General features: G+C 40.2%; 2 protein-coding genes and 1 non-coding gene across 12 annotated transcripts in view; 1 reads left to right on the top strand and 2 right to left on the bottom strand.

Moving 5' to 3' along the window:
• The first annotated feature begins 418 nt into the window (after window positions 1–418).
• NUDT13 (nudix hydrolase 13) lies at window positions 419–21,905 on the top strand. 7 transcript variants are annotated; one of them, XM_055275816.2, is made up of 9 exons: window positions 419–550; window positions 4,165–4,256; window positions 9,829–9,968; window positions 11,979–12,113; window positions 14,038–14,144; window positions 15,250–15,375; window positions 15,530–15,641; window positions 16,790–16,944; window positions 20,788–21,905. In XM_055275816.2, exons 2-9 carry the CDS (start codon window positions 4,174–4,176, stop codon window positions 20,986–20,988), a joined length of 1,059 nt encoding a protein of 352 aa, XP_055131791.1. In that variant the 5' UTR covers window positions 419–550; window positions 4,165–4,173; the 3' UTR covers window positions 20,989–21,905. The 7 variants fall into 7 exon arrangements, with proteins under 7 accessions (XP_055131791.1, XP_055131793.1, XP_055131795.1 ...); XM_055275818.2 differs by having other exon boundaries at window positions 430–550; window positions 11,979–12,086; XM_055275817.2 differs by having other exon boundaries at window positions 501–634.
• LOC129481457 (small nucleolar RNA SNORA11) lies at window positions 16,195–16,322 on the bottom strand. Its single transcript, XR_008657446.1, has one exon. It is a non-coding gene; the product is annotated as a small nucleolar RNA SNORA11 (small nucleolar RNA).
• Window positions 21,906–24,599: 2,694 nt separating the features above from the next.
• Window positions 24,600–27,931, bottom strand: part of ECD (ecdysoneless cell cycle regulator) — a 35,193-nt gene continuing 31,861 nt past the window's right edge. For 2 of the 4 annotated variants that reach the window (XM_055275797.2, XM_055275798.1), the window contains 2 exons: window positions 26,791–27,005; window positions 24,600–24,889 (listed from right to left, as the gene is read on the bottom strand). In XM_055275797.2, coding sequence (XP_055131772.1) covers window positions 24,659–24,889; window positions 26,791–27,005 — 446 coding nt within the window. In that variant the 3' untranslated portion in view covers window positions 24,600–24,658. Of the gene's footprint in view, window positions 24,890–25,675; window positions 25,799–26,790; window positions 27,006–27,931 lie in introns of those variants that run through there. The other 2 variants (XM_063637529.1, XM_063637530.1) reach the window with 2 other exon arrangements.

The following is a 27,931-nucleotide window of genomic DNA, read 5'->3' as shown; positions in this document are numbered from 1 at the left end:
CCTCTGATCAAGAAATGAATCCTACCATAAGTTCAAACATATCTATACATACCTATACAGAGTCCCATCCTTTTAAATTGGAAGAACTTCATGAAATTTTAGAGCTAGTTCTAAAGTGTGCGGAGAGAGAACTAGAGATGTACTAAAGTTGAAAGTTATTTGATTCCCACCCCTACTTCATCCTCTCCCCAGCCTCATAATATATGCCTTCTGTGTATGAGGGTGGACTTAATGACTTTATCTTTTTTAATTAAAAAATAGATCTAATACTAATCTATTTTCTCCAAGGATATAGTAGTTCTCTTGGTAATAAGATCTTAGATGTTCATGCTTTTGACAATCATGGTTAACTTGCAGTTGGAGAACACAGCAGCATGCCTGGGAACTGAACTACAATTCCCAGAGTGCATCTCTAGAAGGATTCTGGGAAGTGTGGCAGAAGCAGCAATGGTCCCTCCGGGGAACGGAAGCCGTTGAAGGTGAACATTAGGAGTTTCCTCTTCTGTGCTGATTCCTGAGGACCAGGAAGGTGCCCCGAAAAGAATTCAGAGTGAGTACAGTGAAACAGAAACCTGCTCAGCTTCTAAGTGCAGGAAGGACTTCACAGGGAGGCATGATCAGAACTTGAAAAAAGGTCGTGGTCACAGCATTTTAACATTTTAGCTTAATCTCTTCCTTTTTGCAGAAACCAGGGATATAACCATAGTTTTGCCTCATAACTGTGGAGCTACCTCAGTAACCACAGCTAATCATTTTCTGATACTTTTTTGGAGAGTCATTTAAAAATGGAACTTGCTAACTTCTCACATTGTGCCTTAATTTTTATTTTTTTTTAAAGGGAGGAAAAATTATTTTTTAGAAACCAAACTATAAAGCAGGTCAGTGAGACCTTCAAAGCTATATTCCCGTGGTTCCTCAGTTTTCCATATTTCCCCATCCCATGGAGGTCCACAGTCGTGGAGAAATGGATTCTAAAAAAGAGGTGGAGTATCACTCTGTCGCCCAGGCTGGAGTGCAGTGACCCAAGCTCCGCCTCCTGGGTTCATGCCATTCTCCTGCCTCAGCCTCCCGAGTAGCTGGGACTACAGGTGCCCACCACCGCGCCCAGCCAATTTTTTTGTATTTTTAACAGAGACGGGGTTTCACCGTGTTAGCCAGGATAGTCTCGATCTCCTGACCTCGTGATCCGCCCGCCTCGGCCTCCCAAAGTGCTGGGATTACAGACGTGAGCCACCGCGCCTGGCCTAAAAAAAACTCTCTTAAATACTAGGGAACCTGGCCTCTTCACGGTGGAAGTAACCACTAGATTCAAGATGGGCTTTTTTGTCACTCTGTAGTACTTTATAAATTAATCTTTCTTCTGGAAAGATGAACAGGATAAGAAACATGTGTGAATCATTTGTTATGGGGAGTTCAAAGAAACTATTAATGTTAAAGCACCTTACCTCATCATTTAGTAGTTGGGTAAGACTGCTATTACCTTTCATCTCCATCAAACATTGTACTTTTAAAAACATAAATAGCTCTGTGACCATCAGCTCATGAGTCAGCAGTCCATGATAATCTACAACTGGCTAAGGTTAATTTAGTAGCAGAAACTAGGCAAAACATCAGGCAGCAGTTCCCAAGGTCCAAGAAACTCACCAAATGAATTCCCTTTGGCTCGTGCAATATGGTGAGGTGTTTTGGGGAACAGTGGCATGGAGGTAGCCTCATTAACCAGTTAGTCTCAGGAACTACTATTTTATTAGGCTTTTCTTTTGTCTTAAAAGAAGTACACATGGCTATTTTTTTTTTCAGTACAGAAAAATGAACAAAGTAAAAATTACAGCCACCTTTTTCAATGTTTATCTTCATCCCACTCCCCCAAATTAGTCACTCTTAACAGTTTGGTATGTATACTTCTAGTCATTTGAAAAATATAAATAAGACCAGGGGCGGTGGCTCATGCCTGTAATCCCAGCACTTTGGGAGGCCAAGGCAGGCAGATCACCTGAGGACAGGAGTTCGAGACCAGCCTGACCAACATGGAGAAACCTCGTCTCTACTAAGAAAAAATACAAAATTAGCTGGGCGTGGTGGCGTATGCCTGTAATCCCAGTTACTCGGGAGGCTGAGGCAGGAGAATCGATTGAACCTGAGAGGTGAAGGTTGCGGTGAGCCGAGATTGCACCATTGCACTCCAGCCTGGGCAACAAGAGCGAAACTACGTCTCAAAAAAAAAAAGAAAAATATAATTAAATACATATAATTTATGTATATTGGTATGTCTGTGTCCTTTTCTGTATAAATTAATTAGGTCATGTTAACCAACTGTTACCTGTTTTTTTCTCCAGCTTTATTAAGGTATAATTGACAAAAAAAAGTATATATTTATAGTTTACAATGTGATGTTTTGATACAGGTATACATTGTGAAATGATTAAATCTAGCAGATATATTCATCACCTCACATTTTTTTGTGTGTGTTGAGAACATCTAATATCTACTTTCTTAGTAATTTCCAAGTATACAATACATTATGAACTATAGTTACCATACAGCACAACAGATATCCAGAATTTATTCATCCTAACTGAAACTTTGTACACTTGGACTAGTATCTCCTCCAATTCCTCCTTGCTTTGTTTACTTAATAATATGTTCTAAGTCTCTCTCCCTGTTACTATATATATTTTTTTTTCACTGTTCTTTTCTATTTGTTCTTTTTCTTTTTTTTTAAGACGACATTTTGCTCTTGTTGCCCAGGCTGGAGTGCAACGGTGCGATCTCGGCTCACTGCAACCTCCACCTCCTAGGTTCAAGTGATTCTCCTGCCTCAGCCTCCCAAGTAGCTAGGATTACAGGCATGTGCCACCACGCCCGGTTAATTTTGTATTTTTAGTAGAGATGGGGTTTCTCCATGTTGGTGAGGCTGTTTTTGAACTCCTGTCCTCAGGTGATCCGCCTGCCTCAGCCTCCCAAAGTGCTGGGATTATAGGCATGAGCCACTGCACCCGGCCCTCTATTTGTTCTTAAGTCATGTATTAATCCATTTTATCATAATTTTCAGTTAACATTCTTGTACATATCCTTTCCTTCCTAGGGTAAATTCCTAAACATGGAATTGCTGAGGAAAAAGAGAGGCTTATTATTTGACACTTTAATAGATATTTCCAAATCAACCTGTAAAAATATCATACCAGTTTACATTCTGAGTGGTGTATGAGCCAGAAATAATGACTTTAAATACATTTTTTCTAGTATATCACACTAGTTTTGGGGTTACTAAAGTAGGAATAATACTTTTAATAATCTCCTAGAGTGCTTTGCAACCCACATATTGCATACTGCCTTCTGTGAAAGCTGGCTATATATATGTTTTCTCTCTCCTGCTAGAGTTCCTTGATGGCAGGGATTTTCATCTTTTACATTTTTGTGTTCTTTAAGGGACCCCGAATAAAGTCAGTACTCAATAAATATTTTGTTGAATGTCATTTGCTAAATATATTTTACCCATGGCTAGGACATAGATTGTAGCCAAAACTGTCCAAGGATTCATCATCAGTGATTCATAATTATGCAAACAAGAAGTAGGACTAAATTTTAGATGTTCCTCGGTCATTTAGTGTCAAAGCTTGCTTTCCTCAGACACAGTGAAAAGGGTGGTTGGTTATTTAACTGTAATGAATTCTTGACTTTTTTTACTGCCAATGTGAGAGGTACTTTTCATGGGGAATAAAATACTGATATACAATTTAAAGGGACCATCTCAGCCAGAACGGATTATTTAGTTACAGATTTTTTTTCTTTCCCAATGAGCTACAAAAAAATAGAAAATATCTTGGATCCATGTGAATTTGCATAGCTGCCTTCTGAAAAAATTTCCTAATGTGACTTTATATATTATCTACAGGATTCCTTCTACTTCCTTCTTACTCTAGGTGGGTAGAACAGGTTTCAGTTTTCTAGATTATGAAAGAAGTACTGAAATGTTGAGATCCCATAGCTACTTAGGAGTAGAAATGCAATGTAGAAACAAGATCACCTGACTCCTATTGAGTTTGTCTTTCCTTAATATTACAAAGTGATCCCATCCTGGCTTAAAGTATAACCCTCTTGGCAATTCATTACTTTAAATTTCATATTGTGACTGTTTTTAAAACTCCTTTTTTTTTTTTTAAGGAACTGACAATGTCCCTGTATCGTGGAATAGCTTGCAGGAGAAAATTTTTTTGGTGCTATAGGCTGCTGTCAACCTATGTTACTAAGACACGGTGAGTTTTAGCCAACCTGAGCTTTGATTATTCTGTTTGGCCCATTAAATTATTGTGATATTATGATTATATATATATATTTAGGTTTATGATTATTATATATACATATTATATTTGTGTGTGTGTGTGTGTGTGTGTATATATGTATTCATCCACGGTTTCTGGCTCATAACTCCTATGGTCCTTATTATAGTCTTTTGTTATAATGTGGGGCACTTTAGACCTCAGGGGCAGGCCTCAGGAAACACAATCTCTTTTACCTTCTCCTGTCCTCCTTTTACCTGCCCACGGCAGGACTCTAATCTGATTGCGGGTCCAAAGACCCTCATTCCAGAGAGGGTTGTGCCCCATACTCCGGAGGAAGGAAGGAAGGCTGCACAGGGAGGCCAAGGAGAACCTGAATAGACAGGCATTGCTGGGTTTCTGGTCAGTCTATTAGTATGAAATCATAACCATTTTGTCCAATCACATTTCTACATGGTTGTCAATCATGCCTATGTAATGAAGCCACCATAAAAACCCAAAAGGACAGGGTTCAGAGAGCCTCTGGATAGCGGAACACATGGAAGTTCCTGGAGGGTGGCGCACCCAGGGAGGCATGGAAGCTCTGCACCCTCCCCCCACATACCTGGCCTAAATGCATCTCTTCATTTGTATCCTTCGTAATATCCTTTATAATAAACCAGTAAACATAAAAAATATATATATTTTTATTTTTTTAGAGATGGAGTCTCACTCTGTCACTCAGGCTAAAGTGCAGTGATACAATCTTGGCTCACTGCAGCCTTGATCTCCTGGGGTCAAGCGATCCTCCCACCTCAAACCCCCAAGTAGCTGGGACTACAGGCATATGCCACCATGCCTGGCTAATTTTTGTATTTTTGTGTAGAGACAGGGTTTTGCCATGTTGTCCGTGCTGGTCTGAACTCCTGAGCTCTGGCAATCCACCTGCCTTGACCTCCCAAAGTGTTGGGATTACAGGTGTAAGTCACCACACCTGGCCAAAAAATTTTAAACAAACTAAATATCCAATAATATCTAAAATATCTCACACACTTGAATATAAGTTCTATTAAGATCAGACTTTGTCTTTCCACTGTGGTACCCCTATTTCATAAAACAGTGCCTGGCACATGGTAGGCACGAAAGTACTATTGAATGAATGAACAGTAAGGGAGAAATTAAGTAAATTAAGGTACTATAATAGAATAATAAACATGTTAAAACTACATTGTTCTATTCCTGTCACTTCAGATGAAAAACTGTATTGAATAATATTTCATGAAGTTTCCTGTAAATAAAGTAGATAATCCCACCCCCTTCCCCCAAGAACTAAACTTCAATGAAAGGTAGAGTAGGAAAAAAAAATCTACAATAGCACATGAAGATGATAAAGAATTTTTTGTCTTAGCCTAGGGAAATTAGAAATCTGTGAATTTGAAATCACTAGCCTGCTTTCATACAGTTTTGGGGGTTAAATTTATACCATCTATGTGGTGTGGTTCTAGAACCCTTAACCTAAGAAATAATTTTTTTTTCTTTTTTTTCTTTTTGAGACAGGATCTTGCTCTGTCACATAGGCTGGAGTATAGTGGTATGATCCTAGCTCACTGCAGCCTCAACCTCCCAGGCTGAATCAATTCCCCCACCAAGTAGCTAGGATCACATGCGTAGCTACTTGTACACCACGCCTAGCTAATTTTTTTTTTATTGTTTGTAAGATAGGGTCTTGCTATGTTGCCCAGGCTGGTCTCAAACTCCTGGGCTCAAGCAATCCTCCTGCCTTTACCTCCCAAAGTTCTGGGATTATAGGCATGAACCACCATGCCCAGCCTAAGAAATGAATTTAAGTAGTAATCTTGGACTGAAAATACCCCAGGGCACCATGTAAATACAAACATAAAACTCCTTAGGAAGTATACCCTCACAACCAGTGATTCCTACATATAAAGCCCTATCAAGCATGAGTGCCTAGTCCAAAATTTAGAGGCATATGAAGGCTGGGTGCAGTGGCTCACGCCTGTAATCCCAGCACTTTGGGAAGCCAAGGCGGGCAGATCACTTGAGGTCAGGAGTTCGAGACCAGCTTGGCCAACATGGTGAAACCCTGTCTCTACTAAAAATACAAAAATTAGCCAGGAATGGTGGCGTGCACCTGTAGTCACAGCTACTCAGGAGGCTGAGGTGGGAGAGTCGCTTGAACCTGGGAGGTGGAGGTTGCAATGAGCCGAGATCGTGTCATTGCACTCTAGCCTGCATGATAGAGTGAGACCCTGTCTCAAAGAAAAAAAAAATTTAGAAGCACATAAGCATATAATCCTACATGAACAAGAGTGAACAAACGACAAAATTGTGATACTTGTGTCAGATATTGTTGGACATTTAGGTTGTGTGTACTCCTTTAACAGACTACAAGAATTTTTTTTTTTTTTTTTGAGATGGAGTCTTGCTCTGTTGCCAGACTGGACTGCAGTGGCGTGATCTCGGCTCACTGCAACCTCTGCCTCACGGGTTCAAGTGATTCTCCTGCCGCAGCCTCCTGAGTAGCTGGGACTACAGGTGCACGTCACCACGCCCAGCTAATTTTTGTATTTTTAGTTGAGATGGGGTTTCACCATGTTGGCCAGGATGGTCTCGATCTCTTGACCTTGTGATCCACCCACCTCGACCTCCCAAAGTGCTGGGATTACAGGAGTATGCCACCGTGCCCGGCCAAGAATATTAACATGATTGAATAGAGTCTAAAATTTAAGTATGTTAAAGTGATTAAATAAATCTCTATTTAAGAATGAATAAAAATAATGAGGCTAGGCACGGAAGCTCAACACCTGTAATCCCAGCACTTTGGGAGGCTGAGATGGGTAGATCACCTGAGGTCAGGAGTTCGAGACCAGTCTGGCCAACATGGCAAAACCCCATCTCTACTAAAAATACAAAAATTAGCCGGGTGTGGTGGCGGGCACCTGTAATCCCAGCTACTCGGGAGGCTGAGGCAAGAGAATCACTTGGACCCGGGAGGCAGAGGTTGCAGTGAGCTGAGATCATGCCACTGCACTCCAGCCTGGAAAACAAGAGTGAAACTCTGTCTCAAAAAAAAAAAAAAGAGAAAAGAATAAAAGTCTATCAATAACGAATATGATGTGAAAATATTTATATATGTTTAAGAAAAAAGGCTACAAATTAGTAGGTTTGATGGATTCTAAATATACTTATATATGTATTGATGTATAATAGTAATCGCTTAGAGAATTCCAAAGTGTAAACAGTGATTATCCCTGAGTGGTGGAATTTTGATGATTTCCTTTTCAAAAAATTGACAGTTGTATATTCTGATTATTAATGATTGACTATTTTTTACTGTTAAAATAAGGAAAAACAGTTTGTTTTAAAATAATCTAAATATTTTCAACTTTGATAATCATAGCAATTTCCATGCTATTATAACTGAAAAGGGAAAATAAATTTTTAAAAATAAGAGTTCCCGATCCAGAGGAGTGTAAGGAACTTTTGGATCTCAATTCCAGTTCCAGTGAGGCCCTGGGTCTAAGACCTTAACCTGGGTGTTTTTGTAGGTGTTTTGCTTTTTTAGGGTCATTAGGGCAAGTACAGGTTGTACCACTCTTTCTGTTCTTTTACGAAGGCAGCAGTGTTTGTTCTATTGTTTATATTTGGTAACTTCTGAGTGACACATGTCTCTCCTTTGACATGCATTGAGTTTTTGCCCCAGGAGGCTACAGTGACTCATAATAAGTTTAAAAATATCACAAGTCTTAAAAGATCAGGTTTCTTTTGTCTTCTATTTATAAAGAGCTCATCATAACCCCTTTTATCACAGTCAGAGTAGGTTCTGAAAGGTACCACTGGGGTGCATTTGTCTTTTTGCTTTTTATTTTCATGTTGAGCCAACTCTGCCTACTGGTATTACACGAGTTCTCAGATCCTACAGGAAATATCTGCAAACTATTTTTCCCACTTGACAAAAGAAGCCACTTTTTACCTGAGCATCTGTTTTAGGGCTTTTGACAGGCAAAAATGGCTAATCCCAAGGCCCCAGGGGAATTTGCATTCTGTCCCTGCTGATCACAAGGATTTGAAGGGAGAGACTCAGCCCACCCTTAATGAAGGTACTGGAAAAGCCTGGTACTTACCCCATTACTGTTGCCTCTTTTTGAGAAACCAAGAATAAGAGGATGTTCCCTTTTTCCACATTTTCATTTTGGCTACTGAAAATACTATGGCTGGGCGCAGTGGCACACGCCTGTAATCCCAGCACTTTGGGAGGCCGAAGGCAGATAACTTGAGGTCAGGAGTTCGAAACCAGCCTGGCCAACATGATGAAACCCCGTCTCTACTGAAATACAGAAATTAGCCAGGCATGGTGGGGCATGCCTGTAATCCCAGGTACTCAGGAGGCTGAGGCACCAGAATTGCCTGAACCTGGGAGGCAGAAGCTGCAGTCAGCCGAGATCATGCCACTGCACTCTAGCCTGGGTGACAGAGTGAGACCCCGTCTCAAAACAAAAAGAAAGAAAGAAAATGAAAATACTATCCTTATTAAATAGGTTAAGTATAGGTTTCATCAATGCTCCCTTTGTTTCCTTTTTTTTTTTTTTTTTTTGAGACGGAGTCTCACTCTGTCATCCAGGCTGGAGTGCAGTGGCGCGATCTCTGCTCACTGCAACCTTCACCTCCCAGGTTCAAGCGATTCTTTGGCCTCAGCCTCCTGAGTAGCTGGGACTACAGGCGCGTGCCACCATGCCCAGCTAATTTTTGTATTTTTAGTAGAGACAGGGTTTCACCATATTGGCCAGGCTGGTCTGGAACTCCTGACCTCGTGATCCACCTGCCTCAGCCTCCCAAAGTGCTGGGATTACAGGCGTGAGCCACCACACCCGGCCAGGTGCTCCCTTTGCTAGAGATAAGGAGTTAATGGTATCTACTTTGGGATCTAGATGTTTGAAGTAAGGGTACATTGAAGGTAAAATTTGTTCTTTATCTTCCCTAGATTGAATGAGGGTCACTGAAGATACAGTGTTTACTCTTTGTCTGCTGTGAAAAAGTCTGTTCCCATCTCTAGGTATTTTGTGGTTGATGTTTTATCACTGTACTTGTTTTCCTTTCACTCCACTGCATGTAAATTCTTGCCTCACAGTGTAATATTGGCAGAGTACCTTGAAGTTCAATTCAGTAAATATTTATTACCTTTGAAGTTCAATTCAATAAATATTTATTGAATCGAGCCATTCAATATGCTAACTACAGAGATACAGAGCTGAGTAAAGCATACCTTCCCCTTAAGGAGATCATAGTCTCTCAGAGGAGACAGACAAATGAACAAATAAACCAATAGCGCAACCACAGAAGTATGGGTGAGGTACACAGTAAGACAAAGAAGGGAATGAACGATTATCTATAGCCATCTCAAACCCTTTTTGGAGCAAATTAGGTTGTAAATAAATAAAGGGAAATAACCATGGTAGGAGAGGGATGCAGCGGCAGCATTCTCAAAGATGAATGCTATACAGGTAACTAAGGGTGGTTTTGTAATGGTTTGATTATTTCCCAAATACAGGTATTTATTTGAACTGAAGGAAGATGATGATTCATGTAAAAAAGCCCAGCAAACAGGAGCGTTTTACCTCTTTCATAGTCTGGCTCCTCTGCTTCAGACTTCAGCACATCAATACCTGGCCCCCCGGCATAGCCTGTTAGGTAAGTCCAGAGTGGACCAGTGGCGTTGACCAGCCTGTGGCCACTAAGCAGAATTCAGCCCATAATGAATTCTAAGAAAGATCCTTGAACTTTGGAGTCTAGATTTTTCAAAAAACTTTTGAGTCTCATGCTTGTATAACTGCCTCTGCCAACTAATAATTTATTGTATGAACTCTAGTTGTCCAGTCAAATATTATTTAGTGATGAAATGAACCACTAATGCCTTAAACCAAGGGTTGGTAAAACTGCTGTCGAAATTGTATCTGCTACCTGTTTTGTAAATTAATTTTTATTGGAACATAGCCATACTCATTCATTGATATATTGTCTATGGCTACTTTTGCACTACAATGCAGAGTTGTGACAGAGACTGTATGACTCACAAAGCCTAAAATATTTAATATCTCTTTCCAGAAAAAGTTTGCCAGTCTTTGCCTTAGAGCAGTGAATTCCAGCCTCCATGGAGGTACACAGTTATGCTAATTAAGAGTTCCATCATGGCCGGGCGCCGTGGCTCACGCCTGTAATCCAGGCACTTTGGGAGGCCGAGGCGGGCAGATCACGAGGTCAAGAGATGGAGACCAACCTGGCTAACACGGTGAAACCCCGTCTCTACTAAAAATACAAAAAAAATTAGCCAGGCGTGGTGGCGGGCGCCTGTAGTTCCAGCTACTCGGGAGGCTGAGGTAGGAGAATGGCGTCAACCCGGGAGGCGGAGCTTGCAGTGAGCCGAGATCACGCCACTGCACCCCAGCGTGGGCGACAGAGCGAGACTCCATCTCAAAAAAAAAAAAAAAAAAGTTCCATCATAACTTCATTTTTACTAGAAGGGTCAAGATTAAAAGTGAATTAAAATGAATTTGCTTTTAGAACTCTTTTAGCATATTTAACTAAAGATATCCAAGCCATTGGGATTTGTCATTCAAAATGCAAACTTTGGCTGGGTTGGGTGGCTCATGCCTGTAATCCCAGCACTTTGGGAGGCTGAGGTGGGTGGATTGCTTGAGCCCAGGAGTTCAACACTAGCCTGGGCAACATAGTGAGACCCCGTCTCTATCCAAGAACAACAAATTAGTCGAGCCTGGTGGTGTCTCAAAGACAGAAAACAAAATGTGAACTTTCAGTTTTATATGAGTCACTATATACTAACTTCTGTATTGCCAGTGAATTTCTCCATAGGTCAGAAGTTGGAGTATTTGGATAGGTAGTTTCTAGCACTGCAGAAGAATCTGAGGACTCCATCAGAAGGCACTAAACATTAGAGATTTAGCAATGTTTATGTTGTATTATGGTTTTTGTGTGTGTTATGTTGTATTATGAACAAATAAATGAGTCCTTCATGAACAAGTGTATAGGATTTCTCCCTACACAGCACTCATCTCTTAAGAGATTGGCATCTCAGATGAGTATTTTACTGTTGTCCACAAAAGTAGCACATTCTGGAGGTTAATTATAGAACCGGATTGGTCTTTACCTGCAGCCTTGAACTCCTCGGCTCAAGAGATCCTCCCATCTCTGCCTCCCAAGTTTTTGGGACTACAGGTGTGCACTTCACTGCACCCAGCTGATTTTATTTTTTGTAGAGACAGGGTCTTGCTGTGTTGCCCAGGCTGGTCTCAAACTCCTGGCCTCAAGCAATCCTCCCTGCCCCCCAGCCTTGGTCTGTACCATTTTAAGTGTGATACTTATTTTTTTTTCAATTACTTAATAAGTTAACTATCATGCATCTTACTAACGCGGGGATATTTTCCTTTCATGATACAGTCATAGAGTAATACAGTGTTATACAAGAATTCCTTCTTTGGTCTAAAGTCCTCAGATTGCTAATGAGAAAACAGGCCTGGAGAGGTTAAATGGTTAGACCAAGGTTACATAGCTAATTAGCTGCAGCTAGAAGCCAAGTATACCCACTTAAAGCTGAAGTAGATGATTTTCTGTGAGTCTAATATGGCTGTAGTGATTTAATAGAAACCCTTGTGTTTTGCTTTTCTCCCTTCCCCTGTTTCTTAGAGTTGGAAAGGCTCCTGGGTAAATTTGGACAGGATGCACGAAGAATAGAAGACTCTGTGCTGATTGGATGCTCTGAGCAGCAGGAAGCATGGTTTGCTCTGGATCTAGGTTTGGATAGCTCCTTTTCCCTAAGTGGTACATAACATTATTCCTAACGGGTACTTCCCAGTGGTCTTCAGAATTTGGGATTTCACATAATGGTAAAATTTAAAGGAAAATTTGGGGAATACAAAAGGTTATCAACTTTCTATTTTTTAAAAAAGGACATTAAAAATACTGTCATCTGCTATCATCATCATTTAAATGAAAATAAAGGACATTTTAATGCCTTCTAAGGTGATGGGTACATGAATGTTTATGGTATTAGTCTCTGTACCATTATACATTTTATTTTTTTATTTTATCTTATTTTATTGAGACAATGTCTTGCTGTTGCCCAGGCTGGAGTGCAGTGGTATAATCACAGCTCACTGCAGCCTTGACCTCCTGGGCTCAAGTGATCCTCCCACTTCAGCCTCCTGAGTAGCTGGGACCATAGGCATGTACTACCATGCCAAGCTAATTTTTAATTTTTTTTTTTTTTTATAGAGACGGGGGTCTCCTTATGTTGCCCAGGCTGGTCTCAAACTCCTGGGTACAAGCAATCCTCCCTCCTTGGCCTCCCAAAGTGCTAAGATTATATGTATGAGCCACCACACCTGGCCTATACATTTTGTATATTTTTTTTTTTTTGAGGCGGAGTTTCACTCTTGTTGCCCAGGCTGGAGTGCAATGGTGCGATCTCGGCTCACCGCAACCTCCACCTCCCAGGTTCAAGCGATTCTCCTGCCTCAGCCTCCCTATTAGCTGGGATTACAGGCATGTGCCACCACGCCTGGCTAGTTTTGTATTTTTAGTAGAGATGGGGTTTCTCCATGTTGGTCAGGCTGGTCTCGAACTCCTGACCTCAGGTGATCCGCCTGCCTTGGCCTCCCAAAGTGCTGGGATTACAGGCATGAGCCACCAAGCCCAGTCACATTTTGTATATTTCAATATTTCATAACAAATGTTAAAAAACTTATGACATCATTTTTATTTCTTTCATGAATACAGGTGAATAAAAATGTTTCCATATAGCTCTGGGTCCACAGACCTGCAATTGGGAACACTTTGCTATTGGCTCATGGCTCCTGTCAGGCTTTCCTTCTGTCTTTAATGGTCTATGTGTAAATGTAGTGATGCTGGGATGAGGTTCAGATAGGAGCCATGAGGTCCCACTTCATCTCTTTTCCAAGGATAAGCTAATGCAAATGTTCTTGTTGCCCCGAAGATCTTGAGAAATACTATGTGCTAATGTTTCCCAAACTGGCCTGAATATAAGAATCACCTGGTGCTTGTTAAAACAAAAATAGAGATTGCTGGGCCTCACTCCATGCCAGCTGCTTTAGAATCTCCAGGTAGGGGCTTGAGAATCTTGCTTTTTAAAAAAATTTTATGTATATATTTATTTATTTTGAGATGGAGTTTTGCTGTCACCCAGGCTGGAGTGCAATGGTGTGATCTCGGTTCACTGCAACCTCTGCCTCCTGGGTTCAGGCGATTCTCATGCCTCAGCCTCCCGAGTAGCTGGAATTACAGGCGCCCACCACCAAGCCTGGCTAATTTTTGTTTTTAATACAGACAGGGTTTCACCATGTTTGCCAGGCTGGTCTTGAACTCCTGACCTCAAGTGATTCACCCTCCTCGGCCTCCCAAAGTGCTATGCCTGGCCTTTTTTAACTTTTAGAGATGGGGTCTCGCTGGAGTGCAGTAGCTATTCACAGGTAAGATCATGGTGCACTGTATGTAGCCTGGAACTCCTAATGGCCTCAAGGCCATCCTCCTGCCTCAGCCTCCTGAGTAGCTTGGACTACAGGCACACACCCCCACACCCAGCTGAGAACCTGGATATTTTTTACTTTCTCCAGTTGAATCTTACGAGGCAAGTTTGGGAAACACCATTTTAACAGGATAGACTGGAGAGAGGCCCTGAGGCAGAGTTTGTCATTGTTTAATTTCATTATCTTTTCTAATTTTTTAGCCTCCTTACACAAACCTGAAATGGAGACAGAGCTCAAGGGGTCTTTCATTGAGCTGAGAAAGGCTCTCTTTCAACTCAATGCAAGGGATGCCTCCTTGCTGTCCACGGTAGATTCTGATTTCTCGTTCTGTAGTAAATTTAGTAGAGCAGTATGTGTGGGCAAATCCATGTGTACATACACAAGGCTAGAGTGACGTTTCACTTCTTCTTTTGCAGATTATAGTCCTTTCTACAAACACTGGCAGGACAATGTGCTGTAGGAAGATTGCTTATTCTTCTTTCTTCTGCCCTTGTTTTTGGCAGAACCACTGTCAAGATCATTGTCTCCTAAAGACATGCAGATCTATGGCAATAGGATCTGTCAGCCTCATAAACATTTTTAATGACCCATGACATATACAGTATCATGTTTTCCCTAAGAGAAATTACTTTACATTGCTTTAATGACTTGCCCTCACAGCTTTAGATTTCACTTGCTGAAGTATTTTGATTGTGCATTTAATTTAAAAAGAAACCCCTGAACATTTTTTTAGTTGCAAAAAATTCCAACTTTACCAGGGAAAAGAACATTTTGGGGTGTTCAACTATACTGAGAATGTTTTATTTTTAAGCTGGTTAGTGAATACATGGGTGTTCATTTTATTACTTTTTTTTTTTTTTTTTTTTTTGAGAAGGAGTCTCGCTCTTTCACCCTGGCTGGAGTGCAGTGGTGCGATCTCGGCTCACTGCAGGCTCTGACCCCCGGGGTTCATGCCATTCTCCTGCCTCAGCCTCCCGCGTAGCTGGGACTACAGGCACCCGCCACCTCGCCCGGCTAATTTTTTGTATTTTTAGTAGAGATGGGGTTTCACCGTGTTAGCCAGGATGGTCTTGATCTCCTGACCTCGTGATCCGCCCGCCTTGGCCTCCCAAAGTGCTGGGATTACAGGCGTGAGCCACCGCACCCGGCCCATTTTATTACCTTATAAACTTCATATGTTTTAAATAATAACACATTTAAAAATATGCTTTCTTTTATTCTGATTTCTGATGCTAGAGGAATATGTTGTTAGTTTACTTGTCCTAAAATTTAAACAGTAACCATTTAAATTACATGAGCTGGAAAGAGATTGGCATTTCCCTGTGAGTTGTTCCAGACACTAGGCCCAGTGCTGTTAAAGATGAGCCCCGCATTCTCTCCAAATGAAACCAGGCCCATCTTTGTGTTCCTAGGCTCAAGCTCTTCTCCGCTGGCATGATGCTCATCAGTTCTGCAGCAGAAGTGGGCAGCCCACCAAGAAGAACGTGGCTGGCAGCAAGCGTGTGTGCCCTTCCAATAATATCATCTATTATCCACAGGTAAGTATTGCTGTAAGAGGACAGTAATCCAAGAAGACTGTGCACTGCTTTGTCCTGGGGAAGGAAGCCTGTGCAATTCCTTAATTACACATTGCTTTAGTTCACTGGCAGGGTCCAAAGTGCCAGCATCTCAGTTTCCATTCCCCTTTCCTAGATGGCTCCTGTGGTGATCACGCTGGTGTCAGATGGGACCCGATGCCTGCTTGCCCGCCAAAGCTCCTTTCCCAAGGGAATGTATTCTGCCTTGGCAGGTTTTTGTGATATAGGTAAGGAGTTTAGGGGATATACAGGTGACACTGGAAGATATACAACCTTACTAATACAATCTTCTCTGTCTTGTTGCTATAGAGCTTGAATTCCCAAGCACATTCTTTTCTATCATGTCAAGAAAACTGCTTTCTGGCATTTTATAGATATATAATTTTTTCCATTCCTCTTTTTTGAGATGGAGTCTCACCCTGTTGCTCAGGCTGGAGTGCAGTGGCGCAATCATGGCTCATTACAGCCTCAACCTTCTGGGCTCAAGCAATCCTCCCACCTCAGCCTCCTGAATAGCTAGGACTACAGGCGCAGGCTACCATGCCCGGCTAATTTTTAAAATTTTTTGTAGAGACAGGATCTCGCCGTGTTGCCTAGGCCAGTCCTGAACTCCTGGCTTCAAGTGACCTGCCTGCCTTGACCTCCCAAAGTGTTGGGATTACAGGTGTGAGCCACACTATTTTTTTAAGCAAATTTTCAAACATAGGAGATTGTTGAAAGAATTATACAGTGAACACCCATACACCCACTACCCAGATTCTATAATTTTTTTTCCTCTTCACATGTAGGCATTTGTTTGTAGGGAGGCCACAAGCTTTGTGCCTCTCATCACAATGACCCCAGATTCCTGTTGGGTGTGTTATAAACAGAGGAGCCATTCTTTAGGCCTCCTGCTCTGAGCACACCCCTAGATTCCATAAATTTTTACTACACTTACTTTATCACAAAGCTATCCATCTATCCATTAATTAATCTATCTTATTTTTTGATGCATAGATTGAAGATATTAGTACACTTCTTCCTATTTGAGCATGCATAACATTTGCTAGAATTCAGTATTTATTTACAGGTTGGTTTTTTCTCTAGTCTGTTGGGGTCAAATTTGCAAATGGTGAAAAGTGGAATTTTATGAAAGCTGAGGGCAGTAGTCCCTCCTACTGTCAGCCTTACTTTAGACCTAGCAGGCTTAAGCACTGTGGTTCAACACACAGCTCTGGACCTGATTCTTATTGTTGGAATGACTCAGAGTTTTAGGACACTCCCAAGAGCATTTCATTGAAACTTTGGAGCCAGTGTTGTGCACCTTTCTCAAATGGGCTGTCTGTATCACCCTTCTAGCTACAGGGCTGTCCTGAATTAATCTGAGTGCTTGTAGGTGAAAGTGTGGAAGAGACCATCCATCGAGAAGTTGCAGAAGAGGTGGGATTGGAGGTGGAAAGCCTGCAGTACTATGCATCCCAGCACTGGCCCTTCCCTAGTGGCTCACTCATGATTGCTTGCCATGCAACTGTGAAACCAGGGCAGACAGAAGTAAGTTCTCATGTTCCCTTATGCTGTGATATTTCTTTTGCTTTATCCAACCTGCTCATCAGCAAGTACTTATTAAACACTTGTCTAGTCCAGCATCGTCTAGATTACATAAACATTTGTAAAATATGATTTAGGGCTGAGCGCGGTGGCTCATGCCTGTAATCCCAGCACTTTGGGAGGCTGAGGTGGGCAGATCACGAGGTCAGGAGTTCAAGACCAGCCTGGCCAAGATAGTGAAACCTCATCTCAACTAAAAATACAAAAATTGGCTCGGCGTGGTGGCAGGCACCTGTAGTCCTAGCTATTTGGGAGGCTGAGGCAGGAGAATCGCTTGAACCTGGGAGGTGGAGGTTGCAGTGAGCTGAGGTCACGCTACTGCACTACAGCCTGGGCAACAGGGCGAGAATGCGTCTTGAAAATAAATAAATTAATTAATTAAATTAAATATTATTTATGCCCTCAAGGAATTTGCAACCTAGTAAGGAAGCAAATAATCTCCATTCTCCCTTGCATATATGTCAATCATGAGACAATTTATTTTATTTATTTATTTATTTTTTTTGAGACGGAGTCTTACTCTGTTGCCCAGCCTGGAGTGCAGTGGCGCGATCTTGGCTCACTGCAACCCCCACCTCCTGGGTTCAAGTGATCCTCCTGCTTCAGCAGAGAAGTATATACCCTTGAAATTATCAAACCATCATCACTATCAATGCCATAAACTTATTCATCACCTATAAAAGTTTCCTCCCACCCCTTTTATTTTTCTCCCACCCCACTTTTTTTTTTTTTATTTTGTGGTAAGAGCACTTGATGTGAGATCTATTCTCTTAGCAAATTTTTATGTGTATAATATAATATTATTAATTGTAGACCCTATGGTGTACAAGATCTTCAAAACTTATTTTGCATGACTGAAACCTTGTACCCTTTGACCAGTGGCCACCCTCCCTTCAGCCCCTGGCATGCAACTTTTTCCATTTTCCCCTCCCTTCAGCTCCTGGCAACCACCATTCTACTCTCTGCTTCTATAAGTTTGACTATTTTAGATTCCACATGTAAGTGTGATCACGCAATATTTGTCTTTCTGTGTCTGGCTTATTTCACTTAGCATGTCCTTTGGGCCCATCTATCTTGTTGCAACTACAGGATTCCCTTCCTTTTTAAGGGTGAATAATATTCTATCGTAGTATATACCACATTTTCTTTATCCATTCATCCATTGTGAATAATGCTGCAGTGAACATGGGAGTGCAGATATCTCTTCAAGATCTAGATTTCAATCCAGAAGTGGGATGCTAGACCAAAGGGTAATTCTATTTTTAATTTTTTGAGGAACCTCTATATTTTTTGCACCAACTTTTCTGCACCAACTTATATTCCCCCCAACAGTGTAGATGGGTTCCCTTTTCTCTACATCCTTACCAATACTTGCTGTTGGTTGTACTTTTTTAATGGTAGCCATTAAAGAAGGTATGAGTTAATAGTAGCCATCAAAGAAGGTATGAGGTTTTCATTTGCATTTCCCTGATGATTAGTGATGTTGAGCACCTTTTCACCTACCTGTTGGCCATTTGAATACCTTCTTTGGAGAAATGTCTATTCAGATTCTTTGCCCATTTTTAAATTGGCTTATTTATTTCTTGGTATTAAGTTGTAGGAGTTCCTTATATATTTTGGATATTAACTCCTTATTAGATATAGGGTCTGCAAATATTTTCTCCCATTCTGCAGGTTGTCTCTTCACTCTGTTGATTGATTCCCTGACTCTGCAGAAGCTTTAGTTTGATAGAATCCCTACTTGTCTATCTTTGCTTTTCTTGCCTGTGCTTTTGGTGTCATATCCAAGAGACCATTGCCCAGTCTAATGTCTAGAAATTTATTCCTTTATGTTTTCTTCTAAGAATTTTATTGTTTCAGGTTTTACATTTAAGTCTTTAATCCATTTTAAGTTGGTTTTTGCATATGATGTAAGATAAGGGTCCGATTTCATTCTTTTGCATGTGGATATCCAATTTTCCCAACACTGTTTATATGAGACAATTTATCTTTTATTGTCAGGACTTAAGAGTATCTTACATATAGTAGGCACACAATCAAGCATCATTTAATGACTGACTGCAGGACTGGTCTTATTGCTGAAGTCAGTCAGGATGCTGGGAACTAAAAATATAAAACTATAGGAACTTGTAGTTGAAAGAAACTTAGACGTTGTCTTTTTTTTTTTTTTTTTTTTGAGCTGGAGTCTCACTCTTGTTGCCCAGGCTGGAGAGCAGTGGCACGATCTCAGCTCACTGCAACCTTCGCCTCCCAGGTTCAAGCAATTCTCCTGCCTCAGCCTCCCGAGTAGCTGGGATTACAGGTGCCTGCCAGCATGCCCGGCTAATTTTTGTATTTTTATTAGAGATGGGGTTCCACCATGTTGGCCAGGCTGGTCTTGAACTCCTGATCTCAGGTGATCCTCCCACCTCAGCTTCCCAAAGTATTGGGATTATGGGCATGAGCCACCACGCCCGGCTAAACATTGTCTTATCCAATCTCATCTTGCACTTCTCCAGCATCCCTGACCGATGGTCTCTGCCTGCCAAAGTTTGCCTATTGTATGTTTTGGTTTTTACAGAATATCTAATCTATTTCAGCTTCCTCGGGATGAAGTTCGCGTTACTTTGCTTCTTGCAAAGATGAGACTATGCTTTTGACTATCATTAACCCTTATCCTTTAAAAAAAAAAAAAAAAAAAGTGGCCGGGCACAGTGGCTCACGCCTGTAATCTCAACACTTTGGGAGGCCGAGGCAGGTGGATCACCTGAGGTCAGGAGTTCGAAAACAGCCTGTCCAACATGGTGAAACCCCGTCTCTACTAAGAAATTAGCCGGGTGTGGTGGCGGGTGCCTGTAATCCCAACTACTCGGGAGGCTGAGGTAGGAGAATCATTTGAACCTGGGAGGCGGAGGTTGCAGTGAGCCAAGATCACACCATTACCCTCTATCCTGGGCAAAAAGAACAAAACTCCATCTCAAAAAAAAAAAAAAAATATTTGTATGTTTTTTAATTGAAAAATTTATACAATCAATAGAGACACAAGGAAAAATAGGATTTATTCTCAATGTTAACCACACTTAACATTTTAGTATTTGTACTTCCAGGATTTATTTAATGTATCTTATCTTTTTTTTTTTTAATATGTTAGAAATATATTTAACTCGGCCGGGCGCAGTGGCTCACACCTGTAATCCCAGCACTTTGGGAGGCCGAGGCGGGTGGATCACAAGATCAGGAGATCGAGACCATCCTGGCTAACACGGTGAAACCCCATCTCTACTAAAAAATACAAAAAATTAGCCGGGCATGGTGGCGGGCGCCTATAGTCCCAGCTACTCAGGAGGCTGAGGCAGGAGAATGGTGTGAACCTGGGAGGTGGAGCTTGCATCGAGCCGAGATAGTGCCACTGCACTCCAGCCTGGGCAACAGAGTGAGGCTCTGTCTCAAAAAAAAAAAAAAAAAAAAAAAATATATATATATATATAAATACATGTATATATACATATTTATATATATATTTATATATATAAATATATATTTTATATATATACACATATATACATATATATACATATATACGTATATATACATATATATATGTATATATATATAAAACTCTCATTTCTTAATTATGCCTCTTTTGCTTCTGGGCAGTATCTAGAACTGACTTTCACCTAACCTGAAGATCCCAGGTATTATCTTCTAAGATTGCTTAGTTCTAGAATCATTTTCTGACCTTTGGCCATAGTATTCTAAATTTTGTAGCTCCTGACCTTACATCTTTTTCTTCCTTATGTCTTTCAGATCCAGGTGAACTTGAGAGAATTAGAGACAGCTGCCTGGTTCAGTCATGATGAGGTAGCTACAGCCCTGAAGAGAAAGGGCCCCTATACTCAGCAACAGAATGGGACTTTCCCATTCTGGCTGCCCCCTAAGTTAGCCATCTCCCACCAACTGATTAAGGAGTGGGTGGAAAAACAGACCTGTTCTTCCCTGCCTGCTTAGCCCAGATCAAGTCACTTAGATCGCTCCTTGGTATTCCTGAGGGACAAACTAGAGATCAGTTGACAAAGGAGAAGTGACAAAAGACAAGCTGCAGAAGGACCTCAGAAGGGCAGAGGGTGAGCCTACAGTAAGACACTTCTATCAGCAGTGTTAATGGAAGAAATTCCTACCAATGGGCAATCAAAAAAGCCAGCGTGAGAAGAAAACTGATGAGCTGTCAACTGTCAAAAATCAGGGGGAAGGAGGAAGCATTAGTTTGGATGTAGGCCCTTGTTCAGTCATTTTCTCTAAGGCCTTGGAAGCAAACATCTGGCATATGGCTTGTTAATGTTGTGTTTACACTAACTGCCAAAATGTGCCTGTTGTAAGTTTGGTTAAAACTTTAATCTTAGTATTGAAAATACATAGCAAGTTTCAAGTCATTACTGAGTTACTTGTTACCCTTACAGAATTAAGAAAAATTGCACAGTATAACATTTTTAAATTAATGTACAGGTGCATTCTAGTTACATGAACATGGTAGTTAAATAGAAGTCATAATTAAGTCATTATGACTCAGAGTACTTTATAATAAATCAGATGCCATGAGGCTCTGTTGGGGAAGTACAATCCCAATGGGACTCCAGACAGTAAATCTTTTTCGCTGTTTTCAGCTCTGTCACATGCTCAGTTTGTGACCCAGGGAAAAGACTATTGCTTTGCCATGCCTGTTTTCCTAAATAAAACAGTTGCTGGCATTTGCACATCCACAATGTGTTGATTAACAAAGGGATTGGTGGAGATAAACAGATGCCAAACCTGACCTATTTCTTAAACTTTATGGAATAAACTAAATTTAGGATTTCTCATCATTCGTATATGATGCCATAAGGAAGAAGAGTTTATTTGGGGAAAATAAAATAAATTTCCACACCTTTGTTCTGATGTCTTTTTCTGTCCTATGAATTGAGAAAATTTTACAATGTGAGAATTTGGGGGTAGGGGAAAGGATCCCTACTGGTGACAATTAAACATTTAAGTCCAGGTTTCAAGTCAGTGGAACAACTGAAGCAATGTGCAGGAGAAATGTTAGAGGTCTTGCTGAAAAGAGGAAATAATCATATCTTCAGAAGATTCTAGGGACTAATTTGTGATTAAAGACAAAAGCTCCAGAGACCCTAAGGTTATTTACACATCAAAGTCCCATAGGACTAAGTCCCCAAGTCCCACAGGACTAAAGAGATTCTAGAGCTAGAAAAGTTAAAGCACTGAATTTCCTTTTGATCTCAAAAGGTCATTGCTCTCTCCACTGCCAGCAAACCATCATTGCTTTGGGGAAATCAAAGTGCCTTCATCAGGAAATGTTGAGGGATAATATGTGATGGGACTTGATTGTCTTGTTAGATTGGCAGCTTGCCTTTACCTGGGCTGAACCCAGCATGCAGAAGGGAAAAGCACTCACAAAAGAGAGGTCCTGAGATTTCTTCATATCTTGCAGTTAGAAGAAAACAGTTCAGGGTCCATGTGTGTTACCATCTCCCAATCTTTTCTATCTCTATGTGGGTGTGTTTGTGAGCACATGTGTACACATCACCAATCTGAAAATACTGATAGAAAGGGGAGTGTGTGGAATTCCTGGTTATGAGTTTCCCAAACTTACCATGGAGTAACTGTTTGTTTTTTGATTAATGTGTTTTTGGAAAAGAAAAGAAGAGAGTGGCTAACAGCAGGAGCTGCAACGTTGATCTTTGCTTCTCAGTAGTGAGTGGGAAAAGAGCTTTGCTGTAGAACCCCAAGGATATCTGAAAGCTGAGGCAGAAGAGAGCAGGCTTGGGATACTGAAAATGGCAGATAAATAAAAGAAACTTTGGTACAGGGCCTACCTGACCTGAGAATGTATACGTGGGCAATAAATTATGAAGGTGCTAAGGATAAATAGAACCCATCTGGGTCCATGATGCAGAATAGAAAAACAGGTAAAATCTTGTGAGCCTGGTTGAAAGTCAGTCAGCCATGGCAACCAGAATAAAAAAATTTTCATTTATATTTTTGCCTGTCTATCGCACTTTCTCTACCCAATATTTAATCCTAAATGAAGATAAACCTAATGTACCACAAGTGCAATGGGGGGAAACCTTTCTCTCATAGTTGAGCTGGGACGGCACTCTGGCCCCATTTTTAACATGAGAAATGTAGCTTCAAAACAAAAATATATTTAAAATAATTATTATTTAAAATGTTAAAATGTTGCACAATATCATCTGATGTGTTACTTTAGTCAATGTGTAACACCCTCTTCCTTAGTTCATTTCAATGAACACTAGGAAGACAAAGGATTGGAGTGGGGTATGGTATATTTAGTTTTTATTTATCTATTTATTTTTGAGATGTTTCGCTCTTGTTGCTCAGGCTGGAGCGCAATGGCACAATCTTGGTTCACTGCAACCTCCGGCTCCTGGGTTCAAGCTATTCTCCTGCCTCAGCCTCCCAAGTAGCTGGGATTATAGGTGCCCACCACTATGCCCGGCCATATTTAGTTTTTATTAGTTCGTGATAGTAAGTTCTCAAATGAGAACTCTACTACACCATTCTCCTAATTCCTCCCTTGGTCACTGGAGAGGGAACAGTATGAAACTATTTCCATTGTTTTTACTTGGATAGGGTAAGATATAGTAAAGGCATCTCTCTGCTGCATACAATAATAAAGAAGAATCCAGAGACCTAGATTATAAAAACATGGTCAGTATATGGAGCTGTCTGTAGAGAAGACTTTTTTTTTTTGCTTTTAATGGTGAATTTTATGATATATAGATAATACTTGATTTATTTTAGGAGGAATATGATAATCATTTTAAGAAATAAACATTTCATCTTAGCAATAGATATATCAGTTATATTAAATGTCAAACCAATTAATTAATTAAAACATTTAAGTACAATATCAGGTATGAAATATCCAAAATAGGCAAATCCATAGCGACAGAAAGTAGACTAGTGGTTTCTAGGGGCTGGGAGTAGAAGGGAATGAGAGACTATTAGTGAGTATGGGGTTTCTAATATTCTAGAATTAGATGGTAGGGATGGTTGCACAATTTTGTAAATATACTAAAAACCACTGAAGTGTGTAATTTAAAGGATAAATTTTTTGATATGTGACTATCAATATAGCTGTTATTTACAAGTAAATAAGTTCTATATCTTGCTTCAGGTACATACATACATGCAAAAATTCACTGACTGTACACTTAAGATTTGTGCACTTAACCATACGCATGTTATGCCTCATTAAAAAAATTGAAAAGAAAAAGTGAATGAGTTATCAAATCCAAATTTGTCAACTTGAAATTTTGATCTGAGGATGAATAGCAGTAAGGGAGAAATTTAAATATTTAGAATTACTCCAAGGGTATATTGTGGTAGGGTATGTCTTTAGCACGAAGTGTGTGAATTTCATCTCAAGGTTGTCTAGGGGCTAGATTCTACCCTGCCGAGTTCAAAACCTGTGTATAACCCACAGTTGAGATCACAAAGACTTGTGCCAAGAGGGCCACATTTGGGGCTCATGGAGAAGTCAATCTGTAAAACTTGTAATGAAGAAACATTTTTACCAAATGAGTAATCTAAACTAGAAATGAACAGAATCATATTCAATATTTATTTAAAAAGAAAAAAGAGAAGCTAAATGTGCTGGTTAATTTTTCGTTGCCTTACTTGTTGGTCTGTGATCCGTGTTGTCAGGCAGCTGCACTCCCATGCTTTGTAAAAGATTGGAAGCAGGTCCTGCCAGTCCAGCTTGGGAGCTATAGGATTCCAATATATTTGAAACCAGATTCAGGTCTACATCTACAGGTGCCATAACAGATTCTCCTGTACCAGAATCTTCCTCATCTGAATTGTTATCGGTAGTCTGGGATACAGGTTCCTTATTCATGGAGGGAAAAGAAAATTATGGGCTAATATATCATTAGGTTGCATGGTGGTTACAATAAAAAGATAACTAAGCCACAATGTAAATTTATATTCCAAATTAAAAAGGAAACTTCTTATCCTTGGTGATATAAACTGAAAATGAAGTCTAATAAGTTATATGGCTTGGCTTAGCGCACATATTAAAACTCGGTTCTAAAGATTATAACACATTTCTCTCCAGGAAACATTCCTGCAAACCGAATAAATTGCATGTCTATTTTGAAATAGCTCAAGGGCTAATAGAATTAAGAAGGTACATTTATAACTTGTCTAAGAGTCTTAAAAGAAACCAACATAAAAGTGAATATTAAATGAAATAATAATGTAAATTTTCTTCAAAATGAAAAGCGAGTGTTCCTTTCTTTCCCCCCAGTGAAAAAGCTTAAAAGTAAAAACACAAGGCTCTGTGGTTCCAACCACAAAGACTCTAAATTGTTAGTTGGGCCTCTGATTCCACAAGCTGGGGAAAGGATTTGAAAGATTATAGCTCGATAGACTTTTATGTCCTTGCTACCCAAAGTGTTGTCCATGGAGCAGCAGAGTCTCCATCGCCTGGGGCTTATTAGAAATGGAAAATCTCAGCTGGGAGTGGTGGCTCATGCCTGTAATCCCAGCACTTTGGGAGGCTGAGGTGGGCAGATCACTCGAGGTCAGAAGCTCCAGAGACTAGCCTGGCCAACATGGTGAAACCCTGTCTCTACTAAAAATACAAAAATTAGCCAGGCATGGTGGTACGCACCTGCAATCCCAGCTACTTGGGAGGCTGAGGCAGGAGAATCACTTGAACCTGGGAGACGGAGATTACAGTGAGCTGAGATCGTGCCACTGCACTCCGGCCTGGGTGACAGAGGGAGACTTCCATCTCAAATAAAATAATAATAATAATAATAATAATAAAATAAAACAAAATAATAATAATAATAATAATAAAAAGGAAAATCTCAAGCTTCTTCCCAGGCCTACTTAATCAGAATCTATGTTGTAACATGATCTTTTGTTTTATATTCACATTAAAATTTAAGAAATACTGCTTTAGATAAATCTAATGTATGGTTTCTACTAGATTTTGACAATTCTGGAAGTGATTATAGTTTTAAAAGTGGTTTAGATGATCAAAGCAAGGAGAATTAACATTAATTAAACGCCTATTGTAGGTTTTACTGCTGTCTAATTTGGTTCTCATGTTAATTCTATGATATGAGGATTACTGGTTTATAGATACATTCACAGTGGACAGCTGAGCTAGACTTCAAACCCTAACCCATAAGACTCCAGGGTCCTTGCTCTTTCCATAATGCCTCTGTTTAGGATTAGACGGTGGCATTAAAAACTAGGATGAAAACATAAACAGAAGGTGAATTCTAAATTTGGCTCTAAATTAGGGAAACATACAAAATAAACTGTTAAAACTGGAAAGTTACTTGGATGTTTAAGATCCTCTCTGTTTATTTACTTATTTTATGTTTTAATCCACTGTGGCCCAAGGCACAGTCTCAAAAGGTCTTGAGAACATGTGCCCTCTCTTTTTTGAAATCCATTTAAGCTGTAGTTTTTTTAAACTACTTGTGAAAAAATACATTTAAGAAGTAGTAGTGTACAGTCGCATTCTAATTTGAGCATATTATATGACTTTTTATTTTAAATCCTGATAGATAACATAGAGTAAGTAATATAATGAAGCTTATGTTTAGGAAAATTAAGTCTATGATCCTTTATCCTACCAGAGTTAGGAAAACAATTAACATTCTTATTTATTTCAAATCTCACACACCAAAAAAAGAAAAACTATGATAAAATATGGTTTTAGCTACCTGACATACTAGACTCAGAGAAAGAGGTTAAAAACACACATACCACTTGCTTCCTAGTGGTGAAACTTTTGCTGATGCAGGTGTGTGCTAGTTCCTGGTCCATCTGGGCCATGTATGACTTGAGATTATCAAGAGTTCCTTTCAGAGAAGCCTCTTCACCAGGTTTGTGTGTTTCGAAGTCCAAGTCATCATCACTATCTAAACATTCAAAGTCTTCCTCATCCAGATCATCAGAATCTGACTCATGAGGCCTTGGCCCTACACAGATCCCAAGAAAGAAAGAGCCACTTGGTAATTATTATTATTATTATTATTTTTTAGTTACTACACATCTCAAAATAATTAGAATGTTACCCACAGAAAAAGACTAATACACGTAGTCAATCTACTTCACAAAAGTCCCTTCTACAAATGGTAATGCTGGCAGATATGTGTTCATTTAATGTTGTGGAAAAGCGTACAGGCTGAGTCAAAAGATTTAGCTTAAAAAAAAGTGAATTCAATTAATTAAAATATTTTTCTTAAAAAAATTTAAGCCAGGCGCGGTGGCTCACGCTTGTAATCCCAGCACTTTGGGAGGCCGAGGCGGGCAGATCACGACGTCAGGAGATCGAGACCACGGTGAAACCCCGTCTCTACTAAAAATACAAAAAATTAGCCGGGCGCGGTGGCGGGCGCCTGTAGTCCCAGCTACTCGGAGAGGCTGAGGCAGGAGAATGGCGTGAACCCGGGAGGCGGAGCTTGCAGTGAGCCGAGATCGCGTCACTGCACTCCAGCCTGGGTGACAGAGCGAGACTCCGTCTCAAAAAAAAAAAAAAAATTTTAAAAACTACCTAATAAATGAATACATTTTGATGTAAACATTCAAGCCATACAAGTATTGTCTCCAATCTCACTCTTTCCCCAGAGGTAAGCATCTTTTAGCAGTTTCCGGGTATCCCAATCTTTATCTCTGCACTTCTGTACATACATACATATTATAATTATTTTTTAATTGAGTTATCTTTTTATTATTGATTTGTAAGTACAGTAATTGCAAAAAATAACAATATAATATGGGAGCCAAGGTAAAACCCTATTTAAACACACAGCATTCAGTCACTCTCAAATATTTAATGAGGCCGGCCACGGTGGCTCATGCCTGTAATCCTAGCACTTTGGGAGGCCGAGGCAGGCGGATCACA

This window comes from Symphalangus syndactylus, chromosome 4 (genome assembly GCF_028878055.3).
Source record: "Symphalangus syndactylus isolate Jambi chromosome 4, NHGRI_mSymSyn1-v2.1_pri, whole genome shotgun sequence".
In the NCBI taxonomy this organism is placed as follows: Eukaryota; Metazoa; Chordata; class Mammalia; order Primates; family Hylobatidae; genus Symphalangus; species Symphalangus syndactylus.
Note: the sequence above shows the minus strand (reverse complement) of the source record. Positions and strands in the feature narration are given on the sequence as shown.

Coding starts and splice junctions, on each gene's coding strand:
- NUDT13 (XM_055275816.2), top strand. CDS start 4,174: ATGTCCCTGTATCGTGGAATAGCTTGCAGGAGAAAATTTTTTTGGTGC. Junction 9,969..11,978: donor CCCCCGGCATAGCCTGTTAG/GTAAGTCCAGAG, acceptor CCTGTTTCTTAG/AGTTGGAAAGGCTCCTGGGT. Junction 15,376..15,529: donor ATATCATCTATTATCCACAG/GTAAGTATTGCT, acceptor CCCCTTTCCTAG/ATGGCTCCTGTGGTGATCAC.